The 12954-nt window shown below is 43.1% G+C and overlaps 1 protein-coding gene across 1 annotated transcript; it reads right to left on the bottom strand.

Annotated features, from left to right (window-relative positions):
- Positions 1-750: 750 nt before the first annotated feature.
- ivns1abpa (influenza virus NS1A binding protein a) lies at positions 751-12746 on the bottom strand. The gene is made up of 15 exons (XM_063891070.1): positions 12504-12746; positions 8278-8554; positions 7950-8084; positions 7229-7398; positions 7059-7134; positions 6782-6955; positions 6118-6243; positions 4493-4603; positions 3868-4009; positions 3521-3745; positions 3174-3295; positions 2805-2931; positions 2542-2673; positions 2083-2256; positions 751-1942 (listed from the first exon to the last, which is right to left on the bottom strand). The coding sequence occupies exons 3-15, from the start codon at positions 8058-8060 to the stop codon at positions 1680-1682; spliced, it is 1953 nt and encodes a 650-aa protein (XP_063747140.1). The 5' UTR covers positions 8061-8084; positions 8278-8554; positions 12504-12746; the 3' UTR covers positions 751-1679.
- Between the last annotated feature and the right edge of the window lie 208 nt (positions 12747-12954).

Below are 12954 nucleotides of genomic sequence, written 5' to 3' on the forward strand. Positions count from 1 at the left end.
TTTTACAATAAACTATGTCCTTGCTTTAGGGAATTTTTCCAGCTTCTTTGTTTCAAACAGACAGGAAGCCAGCAAAGCTTTTTCCCAGTAAACGGTGCAGGATGGACGTTAGCTGACATAATTTACTGCCTTGCTCCATCTAGTTAGTACAGACTCAGTGTCCAAGTATCAAGCCTCTGCTTCCGGTAGCACATGGTCCATCTGCTGCCCCTCCTCCCAATGACTGAGGTGTATCAGCAGAGATTATCAGGGCCCAACTTGTGAATGACTGCAGAGTAGTGATTTAATAAACCGTCAGTGATGTCTGAGGTCATGCAGATGCTGGTTCCCCTCTAAACAGCTCAGTGACGTTGCGTCACTTCCTGCTGAGGTCTGTTAGCCGGCTTAGTATAATCTCTCCTAAAAGACACTTAGAGGAGCAGAAAAAAACGTGGCTTAGTGTGGTAGGCCCTGAGAGCTTGGACAGCTACTTAGTTACTCGACAGTTAGAGCAGGACATGGGGAAGACGAGGTGATAGTAAAATCTAAATTTAGAGTCAGCAAATCAGCTGTTGGATACTCAGGTTTGGTCAGCTGCTAAACTAGACTAAAAATGCTGAAACCTTTCAAGCAGTCCCAACAAGGCATATCTTTCAGTCAGTCCTGGCATAGGTATTCTTAAATTAGAAATAAACCATGGAAACAGGTGTGGCCAAGTTATTGTCGATCGCTTAAGGACTTGCATTCACAAAGTAGGCTGGAGAACAAACATCAGATTTAAATGATTTATTAATTAAGAAATGTTACAAATGTGTTAATTCTCGTTTTTAACATTCCCTCCAGAAGAATCTGCCAATGCCTGACACTTTAAAACACAAAAGAGAAAAAAGAATCTTCAGAAAACCGCATCGCTACATACATTGATTAGATAAATCACAATAACAAAAGTTTGGTTAGCAGAAGCATGGTTGTGCGCGTGTGGTGTGTGCACAAAAGTATTACTAAAACTGGCACTGGTTAGATTCATTGACTTTAAGCTGTCTGCTACTACTTTTATCAGTAAATCAGCAGTGTATAAAAAATATAAAAAAGGCCATTTAAGATTCAAAAAAGCAATCCAGCTTGTTTAAAATGACAGAAAAGCCATGAGGTGTTTTATTTTTAACTCGCACTCTCTGAGTAAGGCTTCAAACCACTGAACTTTAAATGTGAGCTAAAATACATTTCCACAAAATATTCTTAAATAAAACCTTCATAAGCCAATTGTCACCACTCCATACTGCCACCTTCCAAATGACTGATAACTGCTAGCTCATCTGAAAACCCTCTAGTGACAAACCTTTCAACTCTAAGTTAAAAAGAAAAGCACTAAATGTGTATTAAATGTTGGCATATGACAAAATGAGGAAGAAACAAAATATATACAGCACGAAAAACATTGTATGCAATATGCAAAGGCGTCATGTTGCTTTGTGCAACCCCCCCACCCTTTTATACCACCCACCAAATACAAGCCAGTCTTCACTGAAGACCCCTCATCACATCAATCCCCCACCCCCCACCCCCACACACACGCTCATACACACACACAGAACATCACGAAACACGATTACGTCACTAAGCCTGTTAGTTTGGAAAAAGGTGAAGCACTGAAACTCCCAAACCCCCTTCCCGCCCTCCCTCCTCCGCGCCCCCCCTCTTCAGTCAGAGAGGGGAGACGGGGCCTTGGTGCAGTCGTTCCACTCGTCCGTCTCGGGGTTGTACACTTCCATGGTGTTGAGGAACTCGTTCCCGTCAAAGCCACCCACAGCGTAGATGGTTTCTCCCAGCATGGCCACGCCCGCGTTGCTGCGGGAAGATGTCATGCTGCCCAGCATCCTCCACTCGTTGCGGGAGGGGTCGTACACCTCCACACAGCGGAGCGCGTGGGAGCCATCGAAGCCGCCAATGACCAACAGTTTGCCTGGATAGATGGGAGACATTACGATCAACATGACAGACACAATAACTTTGTTTGCTTGCTGTTGATTTTTGCACATGATGCACATGATGCACATATAGAACAGCCGCTGAGTTAACTGCTCATCGTTGTCGTGAGCTTACCTGCATGGACAGCAACGGCGGCTCCCCTGCGAGCCACGTTCATGGGGGCGATCAGGGTCCAGGTGTTGTTCTCGGGGTTGTAGCGTTCCACAGTGTTCAGGCAGTTCCACGACTCCGCCCCTCCTATCACGTACATGAAGCCATCCAACTCACACACGGCAGCCTGGTGCCTCCCTGGGAAAAAAAGAAAGAAGTGATTAATGAATATAACTTTCCAATTGTTCCTCGGGCTGCAATTATCACACAAGCAAGTCTCTGATGAATTGCTATCCTAATTTTGGTCTCCGTCTTAAATAAAATGTTCTCTGAGCTCCAACACCCAGAGGGAATAATTAGAGTGAATGCAAGAAGGGAATTTGTTAGATCTCTGAAAAATATATGATTCAGCTTTATGCTTGACGATAGACCACGTTATAAATATCCAACAGGACTTTTTTTTTAGTGCATGTGGAAACATACTGATGTTGAGGGAGGCACAGTTGGACCAGGTTTTGATCACAGGGTCAAAAGCATCACAGTTCTTCAGTCCCTTTTGCCCGCAGGGGTCCGACCCACCCACAACGTAGAGTTTGTTGTTTAATGAGCAGACACCTATAAAAACAGAAAAGACGGGAATTAACAAAAAGCCAAACTAGCTTAGCAACAGGGAGGCTACTTTATTTAAGAGTTGTCCTGGTTAAAATTCAATGATCCGGTAATGAAGCAGTGCAGGAGGGACCTACCTGCATTGCAGCGGTTTGTCCTCAGCTCTGGCACTTGAGCCCACTCATCAGCATGTGGATCGTACATCTCCCCGCAGCTCAGCTCATCAGAATGTCCATTTGATCCTCCGATCACATACAGCTGACCCTGTGAGATATCCAAATCATTATATTATGATTATCTTTATCTGTCAACATTTGTATTTGGTTTCCTTCTGCACTAACTATAAGAACCTGCTGACATTAAGTTAACAGAATTTAGAAGCCCCACTAATTGTACCGCGAGTAGGGAAGCATGCAGTGGATATTTGGATTTCTGACTCAATGTTCAATATGTCCCTTCATTGTAGAGCCAATGTATCTGAGATAAGGATGAAAAGTGAATTGTACCATGAGCACAGCCATCTGGAAACGAGCCCTTGGAGTCCGCATGGGAGCAATGAAGGTCCAGCGGTCCTCTTTGGGGTCGTAACACTCCACAGTCCTCAGACACTCCTCTCTGTTGTATCCTCCTGTGGGAACAAGAAAATGCATCATAGTTAAGAAAGTGGACTTCTGTGGTGTTCATTTTTATTGGACAGTCCTGGATGCCCAGCTAGACAAAAAATACATTAAAAAAAATGTTTCCCTGAAAATTAAGCCAAGAAAAAAGCCTTGAGCTTCCCAAGAAACACAAGCTCTTTTTAGCTCCATTACATACACTTTAGTGGTTTGACATAAAACTGTTTAGTGCTAACCTGCTGCGATCAGTCTTCCGTTCAGGGCTACGGCGCCAAGACCGGAGCGAGCATAATGCATGGGAGAGAGCGGCTGCTCTTCCAGCTCCTCGGGCTGGGCCTCGAAGCTGAGGCTCTTCATCAGGCAGGGGGTGGCAGAGGGGGAGGTCTGGGGGCTGCTGCGACCGTGCAAGAAGATCACACACAACACGCCGTCCAGCACAGCCAGACACAGGTATGTGTTGTCTAGAGGTTTGATTAGAGATCGTTAGAGCCATTTGAGGGTTGAACAGATTTTTCTTGTGGAGCCTGAATCGTGCATACTGTTATAGAAAATAATATTTCTGAATGTGTTCTTGTTCACTTACTTGTGGTCTTCTCAGAGGCGATGTACTTCCACTCTCTCCTGCCGGTCTGTTTGGGCGCATTAGCTGCTTGGTTGGAGGGCGACAGGCTTCCGGAGGAGCTGCAGCTCATCTGTCTCTGGGTGCTCTCCCGTACGGGTTTCTTCTGCAAGAGCACAGTGCAGCTACAGAAGCCAAGCTTGCACCACAGGCCCACCAGTGGCCACAACACCAGGTAATCATACCCCACACTACGCTCTGATCCAGCTGATCTAAGGTAGACGTTTGTTTTGATATCTCACGCCTTCTGAAGCCAACCACACAGTACTGCAAACTACTGTCTCAGACCACACTGCAATCGGTTCAGTCACAAAGAGGGTACAATCTGCCCGTTCTCCACTGGTTGAGATTACCATTTACGTTCAATTTTGTTTTGTTTTAATATATGCTCAACAGCATAGCTAGGCAGGCATCATTGCTCATTTCTTGTTTATTTACTGACATTTGTCTTCACATTGTGGAATTAAATGAGCCATATCTACTTCTTGCCAGGCACAGGCTGCGAGTATTTTATGCATGGCCAGGCACACACACTGCCAAGCAAAATGAGACTTCATTACAGTGAAGTCAGGCACAAGCTGTTGAGTACCTGCACAAACTGAAGGTGGTCCTCCTCGCCACCAAACACCTCACTGTGCCCATCAATCACCAGCCCTCCATCCACCAGCTTATGGTCAGGTGAGTAGTACAGCGTTTGCACCTGAAACACAAACAGCAACAACACACCCATGTGGCTGTCTCCATGGCAACACACTGATAACCCCAGCATAACGGGGAAAGGAAGGGGGAGGGAGGAGGAGGAATGGGGGGCAGTGCTGTGAAGAGGAAGAGGGGGAAGGGACGAAGGCCTGGATCTTCTGTAGCTTGGATGGAAAGCTTCCTTTAAAAAGACACACACGTTGCTGCTGCAATAAGTGTTTGAGCTCATGAAGGAGTCTGACAGTTTGCATCTAAAAAATAGGGAGCTGATGAAGAATGAGAAGCTGCATCTGGAAAGATCTTCTGTGAAGAATCAAGAGAAGGAGGAGGGGGGGGGAGGGGGGGCTGCGTGTGGCCCTCTCTCCACCTCTGCTGCTGGGGAAGCGGTCCTCTAGCTGAACAAGTTGGTCATTGTGAAGGCAGCCACAATGTCCAGGTCAAATCCAGATGGCTAAAGGCGGTGGTGCTGTTAAAGCCCTCAAGCTCATTTAACTATACCCATTCATGGACTAAATTTAGGAAATGAAAGCATAATAAAATTATAGAATGAAAATTTGTGTGGTCACTTTTACACATTATCTTGAGAAAGGACAACAAATGACTTATATCAAAAAATTAAAATAATCAATGGATACTCTAATTTATTAAAAAGGGCTAACATTGTTATTTCACCTGGAGGGTTAACTATTCCTTTATTCCAATATAATATTTAACTTTAAATTCTTAAGTACAATTTTGGTTTCTGTCTAATGCCCAATTTGACTGGTTCTTGGTTGTTCCAGTCGGCCTGAATGAGATGATATTGCTATGTGCCAAAGGGCCAGTAAATGAGTTGTATTTATCCCAAAGATTTGCGAGGCAAGGTATTCTAGTAAATGCAGAAAAGGGATGCATCTGTATATGTGGCACGGACAGATGGGAGCCCAGTGTTGCTTGGCTGCAAGGAGAGGCAGTAGTGCTCCTCTCCTCCCTCTCTTTTCTCTGACTCATTACCCTGGTGGCTCAGTCCTGGCTCTTCAGTCTGGTCTCCTGCTGCTGCTAATAAACCTACAAGAGAGATAAATCAACGGGGAGGAGTGTCTGTTAGTGCTGGAGCGACAAACCTGTTCATATAGTAAAGTGGCAGTGAGACAGTAGACTAAACCTGTGTTTGGGTGTATCAGAGGAGAAGAGCACCGTGATACTCGTACTCAGATGGGGTTGCACATAAACCAACCACAGACCCAAAAGAGAACAGTGGAAACAAAAAACAAGAGCAAACAGCAGCTCTTTTGGGCTCACCTCTAATTTGTAGTATGGTTCAGGGGTACAGAGTTTCTTACTGCAAAAACCTCAACAAACCAGAGGAAACAAAAAGAACAATCCTGACATAGCAGCATGACAAGGGCATGCTTTTTCTACTTCAGCCCCCTTAATGACTTCTTAATGTCAAAAACAGGAGTCAGAGGGAAGGGAAGGGGCAGGGTGGGAAAGAAGATCAGTCTGAGAGTGGAGACTTCTCGCCCTGGTACTGACCTCCTCCATCAGTCGTTCCAGTTGGTCCCCGTTCTCCCAAAGGCTGCGCTGCACCCAGCTGAGCACCTTGGAGTAGAGCTTGCCGTTGCTGGGCAGGGTCAGGTTGTCTTCTAGCATTACTTCTAACTGTAAACACACAAAGGGGACGGAACCAGAGTTGGATTTACACACAGAAAGAATAAAGACAATGCGTGGCAGAATAAGTTAACACAATGACCCCTATTGTCAAATGGGCTTGATCTTACTGGCTGATGTTACCTGTATAATCCCTTAACGTTGCCATAGGGTCAGGTTTAACATTGTATATTTACACATGGACATCAGAAATATTAATGAATAGCAACCATATTTGATTTATCCAACTTGCACAACCTCAACACTGGAGTTGTTGTACCTCAAACAATCCTCATGTTTAACAAAAGCATGTACACCAACCTACCTGGACTAGGCCTTACTATTGCATATGCCCCCATAAGTCCCCTGCCCTAAATACATCCTCAGCAGCTTTAGCGGAAGGGAAATCTATAAGAGGCACACCTTCCTACTATAAGTATTGTTAATCTCAAGAGTCAGAATGGTAAAATTACAGAGCTTATTCCAGTGTGCGTTATTCAACTCAAGACCAGGCCAGTGTAAATGACACAAGGGTACATTAAGCTAGTACCTTGAGGCGGGGGAGTTTGAGGAAGTCTTCCTGTTCAGACACTTCCAGTAGATGGTCTTGGATGAAGGCGTCCACTTTGGCCAAAACTCTGGCATCTCCCATAGAGCTGGCAAAGTTACGGAAAGAGATGGCGCTCTGGGAATCCATTTTAGACAGCAGGTAGTCACCACAAATCTGAGGAATGAGTGACAATGGGTGGAATGAAAACATCTTTGTTTGTAAGCTGTAGAAAAATCATGTGTTACTAAACGGGTATCCAAATAGTAAATAAACATACCTGTTTGACTCGCTCCATCTTGAACCTTTTGGCTGCAGAGTAAACTTCCTTAACTCGTTCTTTATCTGCCTTTAGCCTGTATCACACACACAAGACAAAAATAATTAGGAGGTTTTCAATCATTTTTAGAAGTTGAGAACGTTGATATGGTAAGATCAGAGGCTACTTACTGGGCAGTGTAGGCATAATTGAGCAAGATCTCCACAGCCTCTGGGTCCAAGTCCTCAAAAGTGACATGAGAGACTCCGTGAGGCTCAATGTCACTATTAAAGATCTCAAACAGGTAGGGACTGCAGCAAGCCAGAACAGCACGGTGAGCCATCAGCTCATGACCACACACCTTGGAAAATGGAGAGAGAAGATGACACTTTTCACAATTAGGATGTGTCAAAGGTAAACAACTGCTACCATTTTAGTGTTTAAGTAAACTAAAGAAACAAACCCAATATTGATTGATATCAACACGATTAATAGTTAATAAAAGCAATTTGATTTTCTGGTTTCTCATTGGCTGCATAAGTCTGTCAGGGTTCTGAACTATACAAATGGTGGGAACAGGTTCTCACACTTGAAGTAGAGCAACGGAAACATAACAGGAAACATTGAAGTAAATACTCACATTTTTTTGTCATTACTAAATGTGTAGATGTGCACGCCCAAAAAACCCAGTGAACTTACCAATGTCAAACAATATACACTCACACTATATTTAGCCTAACAGGTAGTAAGGATATCTCCTGCGTTACAAATGGTTCTGTATTCCTTTAAATGTGTTGTCATTGTATATCTTACATTGCACTATAGCCTCTGGTGTTTCACTACGGTGTTGCAAAAAGAAAAGTGTGTGTGTGTATATATGTATGTGTGTGTGTGTGTGAGCATTGACCGTACCTGCAGTCTAACATCGCAGAACTGACCACTCTTTCTCAGAGCGTTCATTTTAGCCACGGTGGAATCCAGGAAACTCTCATCCTCAAAGATCAAATAACCGTTGGGAATCATCTTGATGAATGTTCAATGATATGCCTGTAGAGCAAAATAAATGTTTGGTTTTTTTTTTTAAAAGGTAAGCTCTATCTCTATCCATCGTGCTTTCAGCCGTGGAACATTGTAATAGCAGTCTTTATTAATTGATGACAAAAAAAAGAGGATTAGGATTAGTTTCCTGTAATGTGCATGTGAATTATAAATCAGTCCCATGCATTAGTCATGGCCTTACCGAATAGAGTACAATGCAAATCCAGGGAAGTGGAGTCAAAAGTAGGGTACAGGCAAAGCAAACTGAGATCACAGCGGAACTCGAGTCTTCTTTATCCGAGGAGAAGGAGGGGACGTTGTTAGAAGAAATGCCAGTTGACTAAAACAGGCGTGAGCGGAAGGGAGAGGGGGAGCAGCCGCACGGACAAACTATCAGGCTTGAAGCGACTGTAATCAAGTCCTCGGGATCCCGTTGGCTATAGAGTTGTACTTATTCTGTGTTGGTAATACATTATAACCTAAAAGAAAAGGAGAAAAAAAGAGAGAGAGGTACACAAGTTTAATTATGTTTTCCAAGTGGTCAGACAGCCTATTCTTGGCACCCATGCAATGCTAGCATGAGTCAGTTCTACCATGTGGTATATCAAAGCAACCTTGCACACAGGATCACAGTTGAGAACACAGCCCCCCCATTCCAGGGTCCTTCCAGTTATTTTCCGAACATACAGTACAAAGATGTTTCCATATTCCCGACATGCATACATAACACAAGCACAGATGATCTGATTCAGGATTTGTAGTTTCTCCTTCTGACCACATGGTGGATTTAGGAAGAAAAGAAAATGAAATCCAGCATTTTAACTCAATATACTGTAAACCAAAAAGGTGTACAGCATGGGTAGCTAATCCCAGGCCTTTGATTCCCCTCCCTTCATTTAGCGCTTTAATTTTCCACACCTGCTGATGCGTCCAAACAGGCTGAGCTCGACCATTTGATCCGTCTTGTGCCTTGAGCTCTGTCTCCACTCTCCCTGAAGCAAAGCAACTCAAATTCTAGCTTATATGACAAGCCCCTCCGACTGGTTCCTCCCAACAGAAACCATATTACTCAAGCACTAACCTGTAAGAAAAATGCAGTATAGTGACACCTCATGTCACATTAGAAGAGACAGGAGATCCTCCTTTATCTATTTTCCACCAGCCGTAAAAAAAAAAAAAACACACCCACAATTCTCACTTGTTCCAATCAGATGTTCAGTCAAAATTAACACAAATGACGTAATCCAATGCCTAACAACCTTTCCTCACTGCTACACCATCTGCAGTTGGGGGCTCAGTGAATAAATTACACTGCAGGCCCAACAGTTTTATCACTATACCAAATGGGGCAAGACAGACGACAGCAGCTGCCCATAGTCTGAAATTGTATCCTCTTTGCATGTGACGAGGCTTTCCTAGATCTATACGAGTGTTCTGTATCCAACTCTCCTGTGATTGTAATTCATTACGAAAGGCTGTGATTTACTTCACAAGTATATAATGCATTTTTTATAGGAATCCAGTACTTGTAAATAACTTGGTGTAAATGCCCTTTAACGTTGAAGTAATATTTAACCTTGCAGGAGCTTGGTTTACGACTGTTCAAGACGTAGTTGCAGTGCTAGAAAAACACCATGATCGTGTATGCAGTTGGATAATCATCCTATCCACAATCAGATGTCTTAAAGGAACATCTTGCAAACTTGGAAGGCCATGTCTGAATGGCTCTTTTACACTGAAATAATAGTTTGTTGTAACTTCAGCTGAAAAATAATATACGCAATTTGAATTACAGTCGTTTTCTTCTACCGTGAGATATGGCTTATTATTAAATTAAACACTTTGTACACGAATAAGACACCAAAAGCTAACCTTCCTCCCCAAATTAAATGCAATGCCTGTTATCTGAAACTGACAAACCTAATACTTAAAATCCCCCACAATGCACAAATAAGTGTGTACTTTGCCAAATCAACAACACAACAAAACACTTAAAGCCAGTGACCTACTAAACTAAAAACCACACTGTTTGAATTCAGTAATCATAAAAGAATCAGAGGGGGGAATTATGTTCGGATCCGATTACTTATCCTCCATCAGCATTTGTTTTGTTACTCATGTGCAGTGGGTGAAAGTTAAACACACTGAACATCCCGCTTTGCTTAGACAAGTACAAGTCGGATGTATAAAAACTACCAGACTGCTGGGAAATATGCCAGAGATTTTATGGGTAAATGTTCAAGCATGATGGCACATGCTAGAATACAGTCTTTTCATATTGCATTCAAGAGCATTGAAAGCTATAATTCACACTGTGTGTGGATGGAGGAAACACTGACCCAGTTTTTAGTCGTTATGCAACATCTGGCAGAAGACGCTTTGTTAAAGCTCAAAAGCTCGACTCCTCCACATGGTTGGGCTCTCTACGCTTGCCTGTTGCCTCCTTCCCCACCTAACAAAACACTCTGCCAGTCAAGCCTCGCCCCCAGCTATCTGGAAAATTATTTAATAGAGTTGGCACCTAAATTTCAGCTGTGATTTAAAAGAATTAGCTTTTGTAAAATGATAAGACAAGTTTACACCATGGCTGGTGTGCAGTGGGTGAAAAACCGGAAAAGGACAATTCCGGAATTATCTCTGTCTAAATCATGACTGCTATATATAGCATTACATACCGACTAATAAATTGTTGTCTTCTAGAGAAACTGTCAAACTTTTTCTAATTTATTTGTACACAATATTTCAGTCCAAAAATCTGAGAAAATAACTTGTATGAGATCAGGTCAGTAACCGGACATATAGAAATGTATATTTAGACCAAAAAGGCATGCAGACTACAGTAGGGGAGCTGTAAATGTGGCTATTTGGACATTTTCTTGGAAACACAGGATAGAGAACAAAAGGAACCAAAGTTAGCCTTTTCCCAACTTTGTCACAGAGGGTAGCCCTGAATGTTTTTCCTTCTCCATTTTTCCATCTGATTAGTCAGTCACAAAAGTGCAGGCCTGACACTGAACAATCAATGCTTGTTAGACACCCCTCCAGTGGTGAAGAGAGGCATTTCTGGATATTGTACCCAGTTCTATGGCGTGGAAATTAACAGAGCTACAATGTAACCCATCTTGAAGAAGCTCTTAAAATTGTGACTTTTTTTTTTTAGATCAACAAAGTGGAGACAGCAAAAGTATGCAAAGGTCGTGTGTCTATAGGAAGTAAAATGTTGATTTTTTTCTGAGCATGACCACTCAGACAATAATGATGAAACATTTGAATTTTTTCATACCTTTTTACATTAAATCACTAATCCATAGTAAGCTACTTGGACATTTCCCACATGGTTTCCAGCTTCAGATCTGGATTAAAAGCGTAGTAGGTAAAATACTACAATGGCAGAGGACAACCTGCAGTCGGAAGACAGTGAAGCAATTAAGGAAATAAAACGTTAAGAATCGGAAGGACAACTTCCGTTGACTAGAAAATCAGTCAAATACAGCCAATAACAACAACATCGACAGATACTCGATTTTATGTCAAGACTGGTCACGGCCCATATCATCTGACGGATGGCACTAAAGGAGGGTGGGTAAAGGACAGGGTGTACCCATGCCACTACGTTACCCACCCTGCCATCCCCCAATGGGCGAGTCTACATTTGGCCACCGAATATATAGTGTTTGAACATTCGCTGCAAAGCAATGTCATTCTCCCGCTGATGCCTCCTCCTCTGGTGGAGTAATGTGCCAGGGCCGTGGCGTCTGGCGATGGGCCAGAAATCATACAGCTACATACAATCCCGCCACCAGAAACTGGGTCAGGAAGGAGAGCCCACCGAAGAACACTACTATCTCGACTATTATACGGATTACAAAAGCAGTTATACTTTATCTTAAAAGCGAGATATTGTTTGGCATGCAGTTCTGGGAAAGCAGCTAGCACATGAAGAGAGATGGAGAGGTCTGGCAGGCTGGAAAGCTAGTGCATGTTAGCATTCTAGCTAGACAACCTGCTGCTTAGCTAGGATGGGAAGCCATGAGACAGCCACACCGGTTGATTTCCTTAAACTGGACTGTGGTGATTGTATTCGGTCATGTGCACGTGTCAGTGCTCAACGCTAGAACGGGCTACATGATTTCGTTGACTTGCAAAATAAGTCGTACACGGGTAATGATATTAAAAGCTAGCTGCGGTTTGTGACATTGTCTGCGCAAGTAACGTAACAACTGTCATTTCCAGTAATGTCCACCCTCCGAGCAAAGACAGCATCTAACATTCATTTAAAGAGTATTAAGCAGAAAGAAAGACGGACACATTACCATCCGCTGTAACCAACGATGGGTTTTAACGGTCACATTTAAACAACGGTAACGTTACTCTGAAAATACAACAGCATTTCATCTTTGATTTTTTTTTTAGAGAAGTATGTCTTACCTGAGGCGTTTGACAGCAAACAATATTAGACATATTTAATGCAAATTCAGAGTTGGTTGGTTCGGGTTAAAGCAAAGACGCAACGCGACTATAGGCAAGGCTTGAGGGGCTGGTTGTAGATGTCTGATCCGCTCTGTATGAGAAACACGTCCTCATTCGGTCTGCTCCGGATTTGCTCTGACAGAATGGCCGGATGGTGACGGGAAAGCGCGCTCCCGACAAAAGCTGTAAGCAGACACGCTGCTCGTGAGGTAGCCAATGGTGGGCGGTCCTACAACGCCCACTCCTCCACTGAAAATGATGAAATGCAAAGTGCAGTTTATTTTGTGGCTTATAGGCAAAGCAAAACACACACATATATATATATATATATATATATGTATGTATATATGAAATTAATCAATACTAGAGTGGTATGTTATGTGCTTTTCTGTTCTGTTTTATTATTTAT

This window comes from Eleginops maclovinus, chromosome 9 (genome assembly GCF_036324505.1).
Source record: "Eleginops maclovinus isolate JMC-PN-2008 ecotype Puerto Natales chromosome 9, JC_Emac_rtc_rv5, whole genome shotgun sequence".
NCBI lineage: Eukaryota > Metazoa > Chordata > Actinopteri > Perciformes > Eleginopidae > Eleginops > Eleginops maclovinus.

Excerpts from the sequence above, each read along its gene's own strand:
- ivns1abpa (XM_063891070.1), bottom strand. The coding sequence starts at position 8,060 with ATGATTCCCAACGGTTATTTGATCTTTGAGGATGAGAGTTTCCTGGAT. Across the intron at positions 4,604-6,117 it reads TGGAACGACTGATGGAGGAG|GTGCAAACGCTGTACTACTC; the intron begins GTCAGTACCAGG and ends TTTGTGTTTCAG. Across the intron at positions 3,296-3,520 it reads CGGAAGACTGATCGCAGCAG|GAGGATACAACAGAGAGGAG; the intron begins GTTAGCACTAAA and ends TTGTTCCCACAG.